We start from the raw sequence: 18713 nt of genomic DNA on the forward strand, positions 1-18713 counted from the left end.
CGACAGCCCAATGCCCTCTATGAAGAAAATACCATGCAAATTTAGTCGAGATCCAAGAGAGGAGTGACCCCCTAAATTGGGCCTCAATCGTTGTCTCCTAAGCCCCCCATGACACCACCAAGCATGGGATTGTGGGTATTTAGAATTATCAGATGATCCATGTTAACATTCCTACCTCATCCATCCTCCAATCTCTCTGCTCCCATTCCTTCTACATTCAAAATGACTTCCAACATCCATCCATCCATCATCATCCATGTAAATCCAAACATTAGCCATTTACTTAGCCTCTCTACTTTCACCCCGCTTTGCTCCTTTCAATGCCAGTCCTGAACTGATGTTCGACTTTTGACGTAACACATTTAATCAACCCCTCTTTATCCTTTTCACTAGCACACCTCTGTCTATATAGAACTCTACAACCTTTTACATCTAACGCATGTTGTCCTAATCGTTAATACATTTTTACAACTTTTGCCACAATACTATCATAGTGCTGTATGGCCTTTGAGGTCTTGTGCATTTGTTTTTGACCATAGAACATTCTGGAAAACCATACACATCACCTTATGAACCAAAAAAACTTCTTTTTACATCTCCCTATCCCTATATTTTGAATATGTTGCTAATGTTTACACTGCAGTAATTTTTTTTTTCTTTTTTATGGTAAAAAGGTTTGTATGACATGAAATATTTAACTGCTGAAGAGTCATATAAAACCATCCTGCAAAATAATTCTGCAATAAATAAAAAGGTAAAAGGAAACTACCACAATAAACATTTATTTTGTAATTGACATCCAATACATTATGATGTATGGCATTACAACATTTTTAATACCTAAATATTTTCTGAAATATGTATGAAAATTGATACAATTTTATAAACAATTATTACCTTCACTGGTAAATAAGTGCTCCTTTAATGTATAATGCTTTACATTCTTAAGCTGTAAATGTATGAAAATCATCAAGCTTATGAAGACCATGTTAAAAGTACAAAATTTCATAAATAAAAACGAGATCCAGTGCCAGGTCTAGGCTTTGCCCTAATCAAAATGAAAAAATGGGGCACAAAATGCCTTTTCAGGATCTTCTTGCTTAGTGTACCATCATTAAAGGAATAATTGCTTTGAATGCAACTGCCTTGTAATTGCAAGGTGTCAGTTGTTCAATCAGTGTTATGGAACATCTAATCTGGAATGCTATTTTCTCTCTCGTTCACTCTTCGCTCTCTCTCGTATTCCTCATGAAGCTGTGAGAAAAGGATATATATGATGTCCAGTGACATCATGAACAATTCAGCATAAAGAAATAGAATAGAAAAGAAAAAAAAATGTATATTGCTTGTACATCATTCTCACAACTCCAGTGATAAACCCCCGCCATTTTTAACAGCAACATGAACACATATGCTCTACTGTATAAAACAAAAAACACTATAGAAAATCAGTCCACAGGATTCTTAAAATGTATTCCTCCCGCTACAAATATTTTTTTATGACAAAAGAGGTCTGCCTCAAGAGACGAAATCAATTCATCAATCTTTTCCTTGTTTGCATGTACCTTATCATAATTCTTTACAGCGTACACACATTTCCTAAAGCTCTTAAATGGAATTTTCAATTTTATTTACTTTGTTGAAAAAATATTTCTCGTCCATAACAAATAAGCTTACTCTTGAGCACTTTTTCACTCTTCGAAAGTTGAAGAAAATTAAGTAAAAATAAAATTAATAATGATAATAATAACATTAATATTAGGAAATATAATTTAAGCCAACAGACGTGCTAGGTCAGATACAGACGATGGTAGTCATTAGCCCCAAAGGCAGCATTGCACTTAGGGCACTTCCTCTGCCTTGTCTCGTACCTCGTTCGCAAACAATCAAAGCAGAACACGTGGAAACACTTCACAAGGACAGCATCTTTTCTTTTCACCTGCAAAAAATAATGTACATTTAAAAAATAAATAATAATGGAGGTCATTCAGGTAACATAAATCAGTTAACAACTACAATCTGGATGACGTGACCATCACTTCACTTCATGAAAACATTTGGCTTGAGGTGTAGGTGATGTCAACATGCCATCATGGGGAAATCTGGCTGTGGCTCAGAATGACACAAACTTGTCCTCATGAGCATTTCAGCTGAAGGCCGGGTTAAAAGATAAGTCATCATGTGCACAAAGCTCTTGGGGGTAGATTTGACTGATTTGGTGTTTAGGAAGGCACTTTTTCATTATTTCCATCAATAAACAACTGTGGCGTGTACTCTCCATGAGCCATGACTGGGTGACATTACAGCCTTGTTTTGTAATTGACTTGGTCTGACCATATTAGATAACAGTATTCCACCCGCCTCCCCATATAAAATAATATTGAACCTTTCTTGGGCAAATGCCATGCCAACTTCCTTACCTTGCAAGACGGACAAGTGAGTGTGTCTTTGTATTCTCTAATCTCCTCCATGAGCACCTCATCCGCCCTATCCGCCATCTCGAACTTTTTGGCTCTCTCCACCTTCCGCCGAAGACTTGCTATCTCCTCCTGCAATGACATAGCAATTTAAAGAGTTTCTTTGGCAATAGTGACAATCCCTCTTTTCAGCTTTTAAAAAGACAAAGAAGAGTAAAGACACAGTTGCTTCAGAACACGTAACAATAACCGATAACAATGTGTAATCTCACACGCACCTGGACCCTTCGGTACTTAAAGGCCTCTTGTTCCAGTGCCATGGTCTTCTCTGCCACTACTTGTTGTGCTTCCTTCATCTGTGCATGATATTTCTCTGATGGAGGAGAACAAAAAAAAAAATGAGACACTAAATTCGGAAAATTATCCAACATCCTATTCCAGTGTCTAATTTTGTACTCTCCCTCCTACTCACACACACACACACACAAAAAAAAAAAAAAATCTTGAAATTACTCCACTTTACCTAAATGTAACTTCAAATCAGCTGCAGACTGAGCTGATTCTATGGCCTTCCTCTTATGCATTTCAAGAGCCTGTTGTCTTAGACTTAATTCTTTCTCTACCGTAGCCAGGGTGTTTTGGAGAAGACGTTCCTTCTCCTCAAGTTTGCGCACCACTTGGTTTTGGGCTTCCACTTGTGTTGTTAGGGTGTTTGTCTGCAATAAAATGGTTGTCATTTAGAGGTTGTTAAATCATATTAATATGTTTACTGTTTTTGAGTTAGCATGTAGCTCATTCATCTGTTATCACTTGTTTAGGCTAAACCAAAGTATATAAAATAAAATGAAATTACACAACTATAATGTTAACAACAATATTTGTAATGGTAACAGTATTTGCTGCCATGATTATTGATTTGGAAAAAAATTGTGCATAAGATCTAAATTTACATTTCCAATTTAAACAACACTTTATTCAACAACAGTAACCATTATTAGATTCTGTGCTTGGCATCTGCAATTTTCTTAATGGCAGAAATCTTAATCTTGAAAATTCAAAATTACTGTGCACCTGCAGAAGGTAACACATTTTTTTCTTCCTTTTCTTCTATTTTTCTTCCCTGTTTTTATTAACATAGTCTTACTATGAAAATTTTTCATGTGTATAGTACAATAACGTGGTAATTCATTTGGGACAGTGACGGCTAGAGCTGTCATGACATTACAGCCTATGATATGTAAATACATCATGACTTGCAGCAGGTGAGCCAGCTGTTCACAGCTGAGGCCTATCCATAGTCTAGACTGTGGCCAGGCTAGGCCACAAAACTTTTAAAGTAACCAATTCTGTACGCAGTAAAGACTGATAGTACGATTAACTCAGTCACGCCGGGTACATTTTGTAGCCAAAATAAAAAATTAGGGCAGCTACAAAATTGGCGGGCAGAGCTTCCCCGAAGTCTGTCCGCCCGCCAGCCACAGCCCGCTGTTGAGTCAGAGCGCGACCCCGACACAGTGTCACACTGGCGGGACACGCGGTGTTTATTTTATTCAGGTGCCTCAGATATTGGACACCCGGCGTGAGTGGGTTAAGGGGGCAATTTAAGTTTGCATATTCATAGAAGTGTGTGAAACTGCATTTGTAAATACTAAGAACACATGTTCTTTGAGTGTTAACAACCTAATTATACTTACATCCTTGTAAAAGCTAATGTCTTCTACAATTGTACTCCCTGCTTCTTACCTGTTCCTGCAGGACATTCCTCTCCTCATTTGCAAGCTGGTGGATCTGGTTGGACTTTATCCTCTCTGACATCAGCTTAAAGTTGGCATCATCCTTCTCCCGCAGCTGTTGGATCAGGCGAATGTTCTGTTCCTGCATGTCTTCAAAGGCCTGGCCCGTGACCTCCATCTCATTCAGCAGGGTCTCCTCTTCCTGTGAGCAGACACATAGAAGAACATGGCATTAACTTTTCCAGGGAGACGGGGGGAAAAGGAAGGAGGCGGGAAAAGGAAGGAGGCAGGACAGATGGTGTGAAGGGGAGGCAGGGAAAGGAGCAAGTGTTCACTGAATGAGAATGAGTATCTTCAAAAAATGAGACATTAATAACACCATCTCTTGCACTGTGAACCTATTCATTCCCATTCATACCTTTTCTACAAAGGAGAAACAGAAAGGATGTGAGAAAGAGAGGAATAAAGAATTGTGCAAAGGAGAGAAGGGGGTTGTGGGAGATGATGAAGATGAAAAGAGAGGAGGTCCTAATACCAGAAAGAAAATAACTAAAGGATTTTGGCTGAAGCCAAAAAAGAAAAAATCTCAAAAAACAAACATCAAATAAATAAGAATAACAATAATAAAAAAAAAACAATAAAACACAATAAACAAAACCTTTAAATCTCACCTGCTTCTGGGCTGCCACTTGTCTCTGCAGCTGATGCACAGTTTCCTCCAGCTGCTTGATCTTGCGAATGGCTTCCTCATCAGCCAGCTTCTTTCGCTCCTCACGCTTGCTCTCTTGAAGTTTCTTCACCTGGGATATTTTATGGTTTGCATGTTAACATAATGAATATGAATTTATCAGCATGTAAATTACAGTACAGTCATCGTAAAAATGTTCTCTTTCTGTAATTAGCCACAGCAATACTGTATTACTGCTAGCAAATTTTTGAATGATAGGATTTCAAACCCACTTCTTCCTTTCCCATTCTATTGTGTTCTCCTGTTTTCAAGTTTCATAATATATATAATATGATCTCATTTTTCCTCTGAATACTACACAAGCCTTCATTTCTTTTATTGAAGCTTCTTACAATATTTAGCATCATCTATTATAATATCTATACCAAATTTCCTTATCACTTTTCCCTCTCATTTCTATATTATGTAGAGAAAAATCTGTCCTATTCTCCTTTGAAAACCTCACCTGAGCCTTCAGTTCCTCCACTTCCTGGCGTGCCTTTTTCTCAGCTGCCATGAGTTGCACTTTGTCACGCTGCTCCTTTCCAACCCCTTTGTACATGTCGAGCAGCAACTTCAGCTCCCGGTAGTCATTCACAGCCTTCCTACAAGGGAAAGGATAAAGAAGTGTAAGCTCATGTCCTCAAATGAGATGACAGCTTTCATCTCAATACTCTAGTAACCTAAGCTTTCTAATACGGTGACCTGTTGGCAGTGCCACTGATGCAAAATGAAGTTTCCCATTTTCTGACTGCACCACTCAGTATAATCTGGGTGAATGTCCAAACTGTACACAAAAATTAATTCCTCTGATTAGTTCCTTTAAAGTTTTTAAAACTGATTGTTATTTAGTTTGAAGAGATGTCAGTTTTGTTTAGACTTATCAACTATATAATCTTCCTCTATTAACAACATATTCAGGAGCTACCTTCCCTGTTAGTGAAGGTATGGCTAAAAATTTTGAAGTCTAAGTAACTAACATAGCGATGTAATAAAGAGCAACTGCATTAAACCACCGACTTCCCCTGATTACTCAAAAGGTATGACTGCAGTAATCTACAACTGGTAAACGAGACACTAAATTCAAAGTTTACAGTTGTGATGTCCCTTATGCCTTCAAGGATACAAAAAAATAACTGGTCATATAATGCCTGATGGTACTGTTAAATATTAGGCAGCCTAAGACTAGTTCTGGTGTCGAGTGAAACAGAAAACATGCACATGTTTATAATTTTCTACATTTTTACATCAACCCTTCAGATGTATTTGCCACAATCATGGCTTATCATGGAATGAGCATACACTTTTATTCTATGATCATGGAAGGCCTATTAAAACCTGGGAGGATTTTTTCCCCTGACTCTATTATGAATTAGACAAATTGTAATCTCCACTAAAATATTTGGTATTGTTTGGCACATTTCCTTAAGTCACACCAATGATATTGCCCCCTCGCTCCTCATGGCAGCCCTACCTGAACCAATAAGAGTCGTTTTCCTGCCTCCATCTTCTTGTGAATGAAATGTAGTTAGAGTGAAATATCACTTTCAATACTGTTTAGCATATTTGATCCAACCAAACCATAGACCTTTCCATCATCCCTTTTTGCTATCGTACCATTACATATCGCGTTTAAATTTTTTATATGATATAATAAACTTTTGTATAAGTTTTATTCATATTCATATCAATCTACCCTCACTTTCACACATATACAATGTTGCACTATTTGCATGCTTAGAAATATGATAACGAAATTCATATTTTGTGATGTGTAAAATTAAGCTCTACAATTGATTACATCCAAACTTTGCCTTTATAAAACTGTAAAATCAGAACTTTCTTGCAGCTGTTGGGACAAAAAAGTTGGTTACAGTTTGTTTGTTTTTCTTTCTTTCTTGCCAACACCTTGATGATTCTAATTTCACATTTACTAAGTTCATTCACAAATAGAAAAGTGGCAGGGCCAATGATAGAAGCACATGTACTGATTGTGGGAGAAGAAGGGGTAGCTTAGAGAATGGGGGAGTTGGGGTGTTGGTAGTCAGTTGTATTTGCCATAATTTACAAGAACTCTTATTTCATACTTACTATTTTCATTCACAAAGAGAAAAGATGTGGGGACAGAACCAGGATCCACTTGTATAATTGGCTCAGGGAGACGAAGGAGCACAAGAGGGTAGGGTAATTGGGGTGGGTTTGGGGGATGAAGCTGAAAGAAACTTGCCAAATAGTACCAAAATCACTTCCTCATACTCCCTACCTCCCACTGACAGCAGAAAAAATCGGAAAAATAGCCTGGTAGTTTTCTGCGGCTCTGCTCTATCATGGCCAATCAAACTTCAAGGGTTAAACTTATGTTACTACAATTATTATCATAATCATAAGTGCAGCAATAAATCCTGACTAGAAAAAAAAATTAAGAATTCAAGAGGCTCCAGTGTGCATGGGAGGAAAACAGAAGATGAGAATACTAATGGCAAGGCAAGCAGGCATATAGAATGAATAACTCAAAAAGCTATTAGTCTCACTTATGCTCTGATTTGAGGTTACGGATGATCTCATTCTCTCTGGTGTCCTTGGCTGAGGCAGCTGCTCCACCCTGTTTGCTCTCCTTTCCTTCCTTCCCCTCCTTCTTCACTTCCTTCTTTATCTTGTCATCCTTCTTGTCCCCTCCTTCTTCATTATCCTGTGAGAATGAGAATGCTTCCCTTTAGTTGAAATTTAGTAAAAGGACCCAGAAACACTTGAAAAAAGTAGTATTTTTAAATAAACAAAATTTTCATGTGTTAATACAAAATATTTTCATATTTTAGCAGTGACAATAAAGCATAAAAGAAAAATAGATTATACAGCATAGACAACTTGCTCTAATAAACTTGACTTGAGAACATATATCTATGCCTTTCAGAGGCTTTCTTTTATTTTCTTTACTATTTTAAGACAACCCCTATCATCAGTGCATAAACTAATCAAATAATTCTAACAACCGTACCTTGGTCTCTTCGTCTCCTTCCTCCTTCTTGACGTCAATGCCGCCCTCAGCAGATTTATCCTCGCCAGCAGGTCCTCCTGCACCTGCTGGGACTGAGGACTGCTGGTTGGAGGAAGTGGGAGGCCCAGAGGAATCACATGACTCACTACCTTCCTCCTTTACCACCTGTGGGACCAGGACCAAGTTCTGTTAATAAAGCACTTCCAAAAGACTTTTCCTCAATTCAAGTATCTTGAACTAAAGTACATTCCCAGATTGGTGTCCCATTCTAATAATAGAAAATAACCTGAGAACAATCCTAGAACCATGGGAAAGTATTTCCCATGTTCCATCTATTACATACATACTTTCCAATTATACTTCCACTTCAGTGATGTGAAGGTAAGCAAGAAATAATCACTTTGTGCAGGTATAAAGCTATTTGGAACACAATGTTGCTGTGGTCTCCAGTTTTTCCATAAAAAGTTGTGGCATGTAATAATTCATAAAGACCAAAATTCTTCAGTCATCTAGTCCCCTAGCCACCTATACTTGCAAATATTCAATCTTTACAAGGTCTTAAATATCTGATAAACTCAAATGTATACACCAGAAATTTCGTCTCACAAATCAAATAGATACTAAATAGTGAAGCATCAAAGTTTAAAATTGACTCTTTATAATCTATAGTGCATTATACATTTATATGCATATAGATATAAAATGCAAGGGAAAAACAAAAGTTCCATTTAGCATGCCAGGAGGTCCTAAAGGATGGAGTGTGGAATGAGACTGTGAGATGGTTTGGTGGGGACATAGAGGGATAGTAGGGTAAGAGAAGCCATCTCCAGGTGGTATTCATAGACACCCGTGCCACAAGCTGGGGTTTTGTTCATCACCTTAGCACACATGACCACTCACTCCCAATACAAGCATTTTATCTTTAATACTAAGAGACTAATTTGTATTTTTCAGTATTATCCTTTGCTAAGATTTATATTTGCCATACTTTTTAATATGTTGTGACAGTAAGATATTTTATTCCTCCAGGTTATGAGGTTATACCTGCAGGTTTCTATCTCATTTTCTGAACTTCATTTTTTACGCAAGGTCTGCATTTTCACTTTATGAACACCAAATATAATTCCCCCCTAGGAGTTTGCTTCTACATATTCATGATTTTCTCATATTTAACTCATATTCCTAAATTTATACTGGTGTTCCTGATACAAGATGATAATTATTTGGGGGGTCTTATTTATTCCATCTTAGTGCATCATGTGTTCTAGACTGTAAAGAAGCAAAAATAGTTTGTTTGTTTTTCGTTTTTTCCCACCACTCTCCCTTATCCCTCTCATGACCTGACCCTTTTGCAAATCTAAGTTACACTCGACCTTCTCTACTCCCTCCTTCCCCTTTCCCCCAACCACCAAGGATGGGTCTCACTTCTTTCAACAAGCCACACAAATGCACAGATCTCAAAAAGTGTGCTCTGCCTACCTGCTCCTTCAGTCCATCCCCTCGATCACTGCTCACACTGTCCTGCCGTTCACTCACACTCGCACTCCTCTGTCTGACTGCCAGCTTCTGGTGAAGCTCCTCAACCTCTCGCTTTAGCTGTAAGAAATGAAAAGAAAAATGTGATTAATAATTTTTTTTTCTATAAAAATGCTGATGCAGTTATCATTCAAAATACACATACAGAAATAAAAATAAAAAAGCAAAATAAAAATGAATTACAAGCACTCAGAGAGTGCATACATCTGCCATGGTAACAGTCACTGATGTAATAAAAATATTCACACTCGAAGAATTACATTCAAATCCCCTCTTTCTCTTCAGTATACTGGAAGAATTACATTGAAATAACCTCTTTCTCAAGTACACTGGTGACATGTTTCCCCAGCTCGCACAGCTAATGAATCCTTTAAAAAATCCCTGGATCTAGATCATTATCCCAATCACAACCAAAATTCAATGGCATCTAATTTGGGCTAAGACACACCTCTGGTTAAAAGAATCATAAAAATCTATTCATAACTTTATGAGCTATCCTGCTAATCAACAAACAAACTAAATAACCATCACACCAAATACATAACCTCCTTGGTGGAGTTAACAATTACAAATTGGAAGGAGGATAAAGAATTTTAATCATTCTAGTACCATCTCCAACAGCCAAAAATATAGCTAACAAGTTATATACTTGTCGTGACTTGCAATGGGTGGACTGGTTATACACAGCTCAAGCCTAGCCACAAAGTCTAGACTGTTGCATAAATAAGAATGTAGGATTTATAGCTGAGTGCATCAAAGGTCCTCCATTTCAATGTCTTACTTTCCAATTAAAAATCACTTCCCTAATCTCTTCTCTTAACCCACTAACACTGGTATATTTTGAAGCCGAAAATAAAAGTTTCCAGGTGGCTACAAAATCGGCGTGCGGGGCTTGCCCGGAATCTGCCCGTGCACCAGCCGCAGCCCGCTGCTGAGGCGGAGAACGAGCCCGGATACAGCGTCACACTGCCAGGACGCCTGGCAATTTTTTTTTTTCACGGGTATCTCATACGTGGGACACCCATCGTAACTGGGTTAACCCTTTATGGACAAGTTAAATATGGTTTTGTTTTACAAATTTTGTATCAAAAGCACTCAGTCACAAGGAATCAATTGGTAAGCCTACTTGATATCACCTGATATCTCCATTCCAGGATTTTTTTTTTATTTCTAATAAAACTAATATCATTACTGCTATCATTACTATTGGAAATAATATCTCTTTAGTCTTATCAATAAAAAGCACTAACAAGCAATAAATAAAATCTTTCCAAAAATCCAGGAAAAGGGTATAGGGCTGAGATCATCTATAACAAGTAATTGACATCTTGGTGAATAAGCTTTCATAGAGCCATCTACATGTAACAAAACTAATTATCTAAACTAACGGCGGACTAAAAATGTATTTTTGCCATCCAAGCAGCAATGGATTAATAGATCTTGTCATCACAAACATACAATACAAAAGCTACTGTTTACACCATGGCATCTCAGTGCTTACCTTACTAGTCTCTGAGGCAGATTCCTTGTATTTCCTCTTGTACCTGTGGATTTCCCCTTTGAGCTGAGTGATGTGGTTCTGGAGGGAGGTGATCAGGTGCCTCATTTCGCGGTTGATGGGACCAGTCTGCTCATTAGCCGCCAGGTTCTGCTCAAACTCGATTCTTAACATTTCATACTCTTTCCGCACTTGCGCCTGCATGTCCTCTAGCTGTATCACTTCTGTACGCAACTTCTTCTGTGAGGTTAGTTCCTCACTCTGGAAAATCAGATAACTTTGGGTGAACTTTTGCTCTTATTTTCTAATAACTAAACTCTTTTCTTTATATTTTTCTTTGTTGCATAGCAAATTTTAACTTCTCAAAAATTTCCAACAATGTGGAACCACCTATTGCATAATAATTATGTAAAACTGACAAAACATAATCCTTTCTCAGTAATTTAACTCAGTGAAAAAGATTACTTAACCTTTACTGCTTTTTCTATATCTAACCCCCTGGATCCGGTTGCAATGGTTACAAAAGTGGCCAGCATCCCGGGCGTGCAGCGCATAGGCCGGGTGCGCACGAACCACCATGAGCGGTGACAAGACTCTGCTTCCCCTATGAGAAGTTATGTTGTGAAAACTTATATAGCTTAACCGCCATTTTCCAATGTCCATATTTATCTTCTGATTTGCTTTATCCAGATGGTAATTACTTATCTTCCTTGCACAGACTCTAGATCATCTCTCTATATAGTAAATAGCTCAGTGCAAGAAAAGAAATAAATGGAACATTTGGTTATTTGTGTCATATATCTCATTTTATTGTAATTTTTAATTTTACGTAATACAACCCACGCCGCCGGTCACAGCGGCCAGGAATACAGTGTGCAGCATGAAAATGGCATCCTAACTAGAGCCGGCACTCTTCCAATCACTGCTTACACACGTTACATTCCACATTCATTTATCAATAGGAATAATGCTAAAGCCCACCTCTAAGCGCCAAATGAGTCAAAATCACACTCCAAGAGGTTTGTACACTCGTGGCGAGTCTTTTCCGTCACCCTGGCCTTCGCTCTTGCCGCTTTGTTCACGTCACCCATCACCCGCAATGTCATCCAGATCCAAGGGGTTAATTTTCATTCAATCTACTTACACAAAATGATTCTTAAGCAGGATATTAAACAACTCTAGAAAAGAACCAGAGGTAAGTTCCTTCCCCAAGACTTACTTCCATCTGCTCAATCTGCCTAAGATGAGCATTCTTGCTGTTCTGAAGCTGTGCCCGGGTCTCTTCCAGCTGGGTCTTCAGTTGCATTGACTCATTGTACAGAACAGAAAACTGTGACTGCAAACACTTGTACTCGGTGGTTTCCACAATGACACTCTCTGGCAGCTGTCGCAGCTGTGGGTAAAAAAAATCTGTGTTTATATCTGAGTATGCCGTCTTACTAAACTTTTCTTACATTTTTCTCGTAACAAAACTGTCCAGTATCCCATGAAGATGATCACATTACAACCCTAATACAGGGGGAAGAAAAACAATGTATGCAAGCATCTAACATCCATCTTCAGGCGCTCCACTTCCTTGAGGGCTTCCTTGTGTTCGTTGGTCTTCTTTTCCAGCTCGTCAAGACGTTTGGCGCTGAGTTCCCTGAGCTCCTCCACTTCACTCGCCAGCTCCTCCATCTGGGGCGGACAAATTAAACTGGACCTATAGCTGCTGGGCAAGGTCTAGATTCACCAAACCAAGGGAAGAAAGAAAGGTGAAAAAAGAAAAAAAAAAAGAAAGTGAATAACAAATAATAACAACCAAAATCGCGTCCTTAACCCCTTCAGTGTTCCCTTCTTCACGATGTTGAATGCACTATGTAAATACTAAAATTTAAAGGCATGAAAAGAGGAGTTAAAAGTTAATTATTAAGTTAATTACGACAAGATGGATGGAGATTAATAGCAGTGACGAAGACCTTCCAAGCTAAAGCTTAAAGAGTGACAGGGCAGAGAAGACTAACGGGACATACCCTCTAAACACAACGACCTGGGAAATTAAAAGCTACAAAGCTGAAAGGGTCAAAAACCAAAAGGGCAACTTTTAAAGCAAATACTTATATACACAACAATTACTTTATAACTGAGAGATAAACTGGATCACTACTCACGCCAATTTTGAGAAAGAAAAGCACTACAAAGATCTTAAAAAATTAACTAGGGGAGAAGATGGCAAAACGGCATTACTCTTATTGACTTTTGATATCTTTCGTGCTTGGAGCTGGGTTACGTGATCATGGACATCTTCACCACTGGAGCTTGCGTTAAATAGCTCTTGCATCACTGGAGTCCTCACATAAAACATAGGTCCTGCTTAGTACCTTAGTGGCATAAAAGGTCTTTGTTTTTATTCTTCATCCTTGTCTGTACAGAAACTAACTTAGGATACTGTTTGGGGATCTTCACCATTAAAGAAAAGTAATATCTTTAGAACATAGGTATGGAACTAAGGATAACTGTACTTATAATGTATAAAACAAGAGCAAAGTTAACATAAATATATACAAATTAATAAAACACTGAAAGGGCTAACATATAAAAAATTCATAACTGAGGAAAAATAGATTTCAACTTAATCACAACTGAATAATAATTTGAAATTCAAATACAAATGAAAGTAAATATGAAACATTTCGAAACTTCTAAAATGCAAGAAAATTACATATAACCAATATTCAAATAAGAAAGATGTTTGAAAACATGTAAGTGACCAAACACCCATATATCTCCACAAATATATATATACAAACACCAAAGAGCAAAGATATGCCTGCACTCACTTTCTTAGACGTTATGGCAGGTGTAATCTTCCCCGGTACCCCATTCCCTGTTCCCTTATTGCCCACACCTCCACCTCCATCATCTTGCATGGCCTTCAGTTTCTGACAGGTCTCCGCCAGGTGCGTCTCCACCTTCTCACAGCGAGAACGGGTTTTATTGAGGTCATATTCCATGTCCTCAATGCGGTTTTGCATTTCAGCCTTTTCTGTGTCCATAGCCTGGAGTTTCTCCTCCAGTTCTGCTACCTATAATTTTTAAAAAATAGGATAAATCATTTCTACAGAGGAAGCATATTCTGAAAAAAAAATAATCATCATAACAATAAATAAATATACAATATAACGTCCACCCTATTTTTTTTTCTTTACAGGATACAATGCTAAATTAGAAAAACTTTTAAAAAACATCTCTTACGTAAATATTCTAGGATGTATATAATTTTTACTATACATTATCACTTGGTGTCCATGAGCAACATCAGATTCATATTGGCTTTAGCTCAATATAAATATGTCTTAAATAATTCAATAAAATTAAATATCAAATAAATTTACTTGTAAATGGTGGTATATATTGTAATTTAAGTGATTGCATAAACAAGCAAGCACCAACAATATAACTTTATATCATCTGTTGGCTGAGCATGAATGTACAACAGCCCAAAAAAGGTATGAGATGCAAACAGGCTAAATGTGGTCCTTACACTTTAAATTTTTATTCTCTATAAAAAACAAGGAACTCAACAATTAACTGTTTCCTTACCTTCAGACACATTAGGTGGTGTCTTTCATGGAAGGAGAGATTCTGAGCTTGAAGATTCTTGTTCTCTTGCTGCAACTCTCCATTGAGCTCCCTCACTCCCTCCTCCAAGGATGGGGGTGCCTCTGTCGGTCAAGTGAGGAAGTTTCAAGATTTTGAAAAACTTAAAGGAGTAACATTCTCAATTGTAAAAGGTTGTTCAATGACCAGCTAGCAATATGAAACCAATTAATAAATAAGAATATAATGATGAAGTATAATTACAAATATATTAGAAAATAAAAGGTCTCTGGCTTACAGACTATCTTAAACCCTTGGATCCAGGTGCTTCACTGCCCCCATGTGGCCCAAAATCTGAGTTACTTGAGTGGTCACACTCATATTCTAAATGTTTTTTTTTTTTTTGTCCATTTTCAAATGTCTGTATTTGTCATTTAATATGTTGTATCCAGATGTTATCTTATGACAGACTCCTTGTCATCAATCAAGGTAGTCCATAAGTCAGTGCAATAATAATAAGAATAATAAGTAACATTTAGTTATTGTATCATTAGTTTGCATGGACTAATGATATTTTATTATTTTCTCTCTTATTTCACGCATGTTGATATTTTGTTATTTTGCTGAGCATGATGGGAAAAATTTTGGAAGCGCATGGGTGGCGATGGAAGTCAACAAGGAATCGCATGGTGTTTTATTTGACATTAATTTGTAGGATGGCATCCTTTATTTTGTCATTTGTGGTAGCATGGAATATGCAGTTGTATCATAGGGTATGTTTTGTTATATTGTACATAATATTTGCAAGTAATCAAGTGTAATCAGGAGTGTTTGCTTTTCATGTTTACAGTTGATGTTTATTCCCAAAACTCATGATCTGATAGTTGATGAAGCTGAAGAAATACAGTTGATTTGAATACGACAAAATTGTCTTCTCAGTTTTAAGTAGCAGAGTGACATGTTGTTTATAGAGATCACTTATTCTGTTTATAAGGAATGATACTTCACACTCACCAGATGAGGCAATGTTGTAAGTGTTATGTTAAATTAAAATGTTTCAAGGTTATTCCATTTCATGGAATTTAATAATGTGACATTGCGTAAAATGTGTTGTGATATTATATCTTGTGTAAGTCTTTTCCTAAGAAAGTGAATTTAACATATGAAAACTAAAAATAAGCATTATAATTATAGGAATAGATTTCAAGTGATGTGCATGATTCTATATAATTAATTTGTACTTTTTCTGATCAATGCATGGGATATGTTTGCATGTGCATGTGTTAATGTTAAGGCTATTTCAGGTCGAAATAAATGATTACGACAAGCCGTGTTTTACTGGTGACCCGTGAAACAGTTAATCTGTCATTTCATTCCCTTTCATGATATTCAATTTTCTGCAATACCCCCTGCCCTACAAGTCATGGCAGGCAAGACCAGGGTCCTGAGTATGGAAATAATGTCTCCCCTTGAGCCAGCACTCATGGCTCACAAACAATATATTCTACAATCAATTACCAATAGGAATAATGCAAGAGCCCCTTTCTAAATGCCCACGAAGTCTAATCACCCAAGAGCTTCATGCACTCATCAGAAGTCATTCCCATTACTCCTGCCATCAGCCAAATTTTTCCATGACAGCATGTTCAAAGTACTCAGCCCTCAAGCCAAAAATTTTTCACGCCATAAGGATCATATCACTCGAATCATAGATGCTTTTATCAATCTCACTGACTAAATACTTTCACTCCTAAACACTTATCTCTCTTTCATGACAGCAAGGATAAAAAAGAAGGAAAATTGACTCCCCCTCCCTACATACCTCCTTCCATGCCCTCCCCCTTGAGTGCACGCGCAACCTTCTCATTGCGCTGGTGCAGACGGTCAAAGGCTTGAACAATCTTGGCCACAGCTCGCTTGGACACCTGGACCCTGTTCACAAGCTTCTCATCTAACTCCTCTCGGTCCCAGGTGGAGAGCTGCGTCAAGAAAGATGTTGTGGCCTCACTCTCATCTGTAAAGAAATTAGATAGATGTAATATACATAAAAAGGTTAATGCTTTAAATAAATATACAAATAGACTGAATATGAGAGAGAGAGAGAGAGAGAGAGAGAGAGAGAGAGAGAGAGAGAGAGAGAGAGAGAGAGAGAGAGAGAGAGAGAGAGAGAGAGAGAGAGAGAGAGAGAGAGAGAGAGAGAGAGAGAGAGAGAGAGAGAGAGAGAGAGAGAGAGAGTGAGAGTGAGAAAGAGAGTGAGAAAGAGAGAGAGAGAGAGAGAGAGAGAGAGAGAGAGAGAGAGAGAGAGAGAGAGAGAGAGAGAGAGAGAGAGAGAGAGAGAGAGAGAGAGAGAGAGAGTGAGAGAGTGAGGGAGTGAGGGAGTGAGGGAGTGAGGGAGTGAGGGAGTGAGGGAGTGAGGGAGTGAGGGAGTGAGGGAGTGAGGGAGTGAGAGAGTGAGAGTGAGAGTGAGAGTGAGAGTGAGAGTGAGAGTGAGAGTGAGAGAGTGAGAGTGAGAGTGAGAGTGAGAGAGTGAGTGAGTGAGTGAGTGAGTGAGTGAGTGAGAGTGAGAGAGTGAGAGAGTGAGAGAGAGAGTGTGTCCAAGTGTGTACTTGCATGTGCGTGCGTCTGAGTGTGTGTACGTGCATGTGTACCAATTCATGGCCATCATTCATGTTGTACAAAGGTAGAATTTAAAAAATACAGTTTGTAATTATATCAAATGTTCCCTACATACATTGACAAGTACTTATCTTGAAAGTATATAAACAAAATTCCCCAGTATAATGAAAAAACAAAGTTGCAATCTCACTCCCCTATCTTTTAAACCTGACTTAAGACAGCAATTACCACCCACGTGGTCAACTCTTGGGGATAGCTATGGCAATTTGTTTTTTTTTCTTATATCTGCTATAATAAAATTTTATCTAAATATCTATATATGTATGCATTTCTCCAAAAGAAAAAATAAATAAGGAAGGAAAAACAAGGACAAAAAATGAATGGACAGATAGGCTCTTTCGCAAGTTTGTGATACCACATATAAATATGTAGAGTGAAACTGCAGTTTAAACACCAAATTTTCCTACTAGTAAATCCTTTGCATCATAGGTACATTACTGCATATTACAAAACCACAACATATGTAAGTATTTTAGTATACATCTATGATTACAAGGAAAATGCAAACATCAACTCACTTCTCGTTTCTGATTCATCAGCAGTCTCCGCATCAAATCGCTGCAACATAAGTCGAATGTCTTCATTGAACTGGTTCCAGTACCGGTTGATGACAGTCAACACATCGTCGCTCTGAGTTTGACGCTTCTCTAGCTGCTCTATCCTGCTTCGGAGGTCTTCCTCAAGTCTCTTCCTTTGCTCTAGACGCTGTGTGGAGGAAGATACAGTTGCATGAAGTCTTCTTTTTAAATTATTTTTACTTTTACTTCAAATACAGTATGGAATCCCTTTAACAATCCCTATATGCCACAACAATAAACATTAAAAAAAAACAGATAAATTGGACAACTATAAAGGTATATATTAGTAAAGTTAGCATTGTGTTGATACTGCACTGAGAACTATTTTCTTTTCATATCACAACAATAATCTCAAAGAGTATCTTTAAAAATACAGGGGAAGTAAATGCCTAAGAATTTTCTAATAAAAATTTTAGGACCGTCTTTAAGCAGTCTTAGACTCCAAGATCAGCAAAGAATTTCTTTATGACTATCTGATGACTGTCCTTACCACTTTGCCTATGACCCACACTGCCACATTTCAAAATTAAAACATAACTTGAACTATTGCATACATCTTAACCCATTTACGAAGGGTGTCCAACACGAGACACCCGGAAAAATAAACATTGCCGTATGTCCTGCCAGTGTGACGCTGGATCAGAGCTTGTGCTCCTATTCCACAGCAGGCCGTGGCCAGCGCACGGGCAGATTCTGGGCACTAGTGGGTATATGATGATAATTCATGGTGACAATGAAATAATGTAACTATTGCTATGAATATAAACCATACAATGATTATAACAGTACACATCTAATAGCTTTTATATTCATACATCGCATGTTTGTCACCAATGCATCACCTATGAAGGTGGATAGCACCATTTGTATTTATCAAAGCAAAAACTAGGCTAAACATGGAGAAAATGGCTCCATTACCCTTTGACAGTATACAAATGCATAGTTTCTTTCTACAAACATAGTATTGGTCTTCA

The 18713-nt window shown here is 37.7% G+C and overlaps 1 protein-coding gene across 2 annotated transcripts in view; it reads right to left on the reverse strand.

Annotated features, from left to right (window-relative positions):
- Positions 1-773: 773 nt before the first annotated feature.
- Bre1 (E3 ubiquitin-protein ligase Bre1) overlaps positions 774-18713 on the reverse strand; it is a 26167-nt gene continuing 8227 nt past the window's right edge. Inside the window, exons 3-19 of one of the 2 annotated variants that reach the window (XM_070130987.1) lie at positions 17680-17866; positions 16308-16499; positions 14489-14610; positions 13726-13971; positions 12458-12583; positions 12126-12299; positions 10910-11167; positions 9352-9468; positions 7873-8037; positions 7409-7566; positions 5344-5482; positions 4822-4950; positions 4161-4352; positions 2941-3133; positions 2696-2790; positions 2421-2549; positions 774-1939 (exon numbers count right to left, since the gene is read on the reverse strand). In XM_070130987.1, coding sequence (XP_069987088.1) covers positions 1790-1939; positions 2421-2549; positions 2696-2790; positions 2941-3133; positions 4161-4352; positions 4822-4950; positions 5344-5482; positions 7409-7566; positions 7873-8037; positions 9352-9468; positions 10910-11167; positions 12126-12299; positions 12458-12583; positions 13726-13971; positions 14489-14610; positions 16308-16499; positions 17680-17866 — 2772 coding nt within the window. In that variant the 3' untranslated portion in view covers positions 774-1789. Of the gene's footprint in view, positions 1940-2420; positions 2550-2695; positions 2791-2940; positions 3134-4160; positions 4353-4821; positions 4951-5343; positions 5483-7408; positions 7567-7872; positions 8038-9351; positions 9469-10909; positions 11168-12125; positions 12300-12457; positions 12629-13725; positions 13972-14488; positions 14611-16307; positions 16500-17679; positions 17867-18713 lie in introns of both variants that reach the window. The other variant, XM_070130986.1, reaches the window with a different exon arrangement.

Source organism: Penaeus vannamei, chromosome 16 (genome assembly GCF_042767895.1).
Source record: "Penaeus vannamei isolate JL-2024 chromosome 16, ASM4276789v1, whole genome shotgun sequence".
Classification (NCBI taxonomy): domain Eukaryota; kingdom Metazoa; phylum Arthropoda; class Malacostraca; order Decapoda; family Penaeidae; genus Penaeus; species Penaeus vannamei.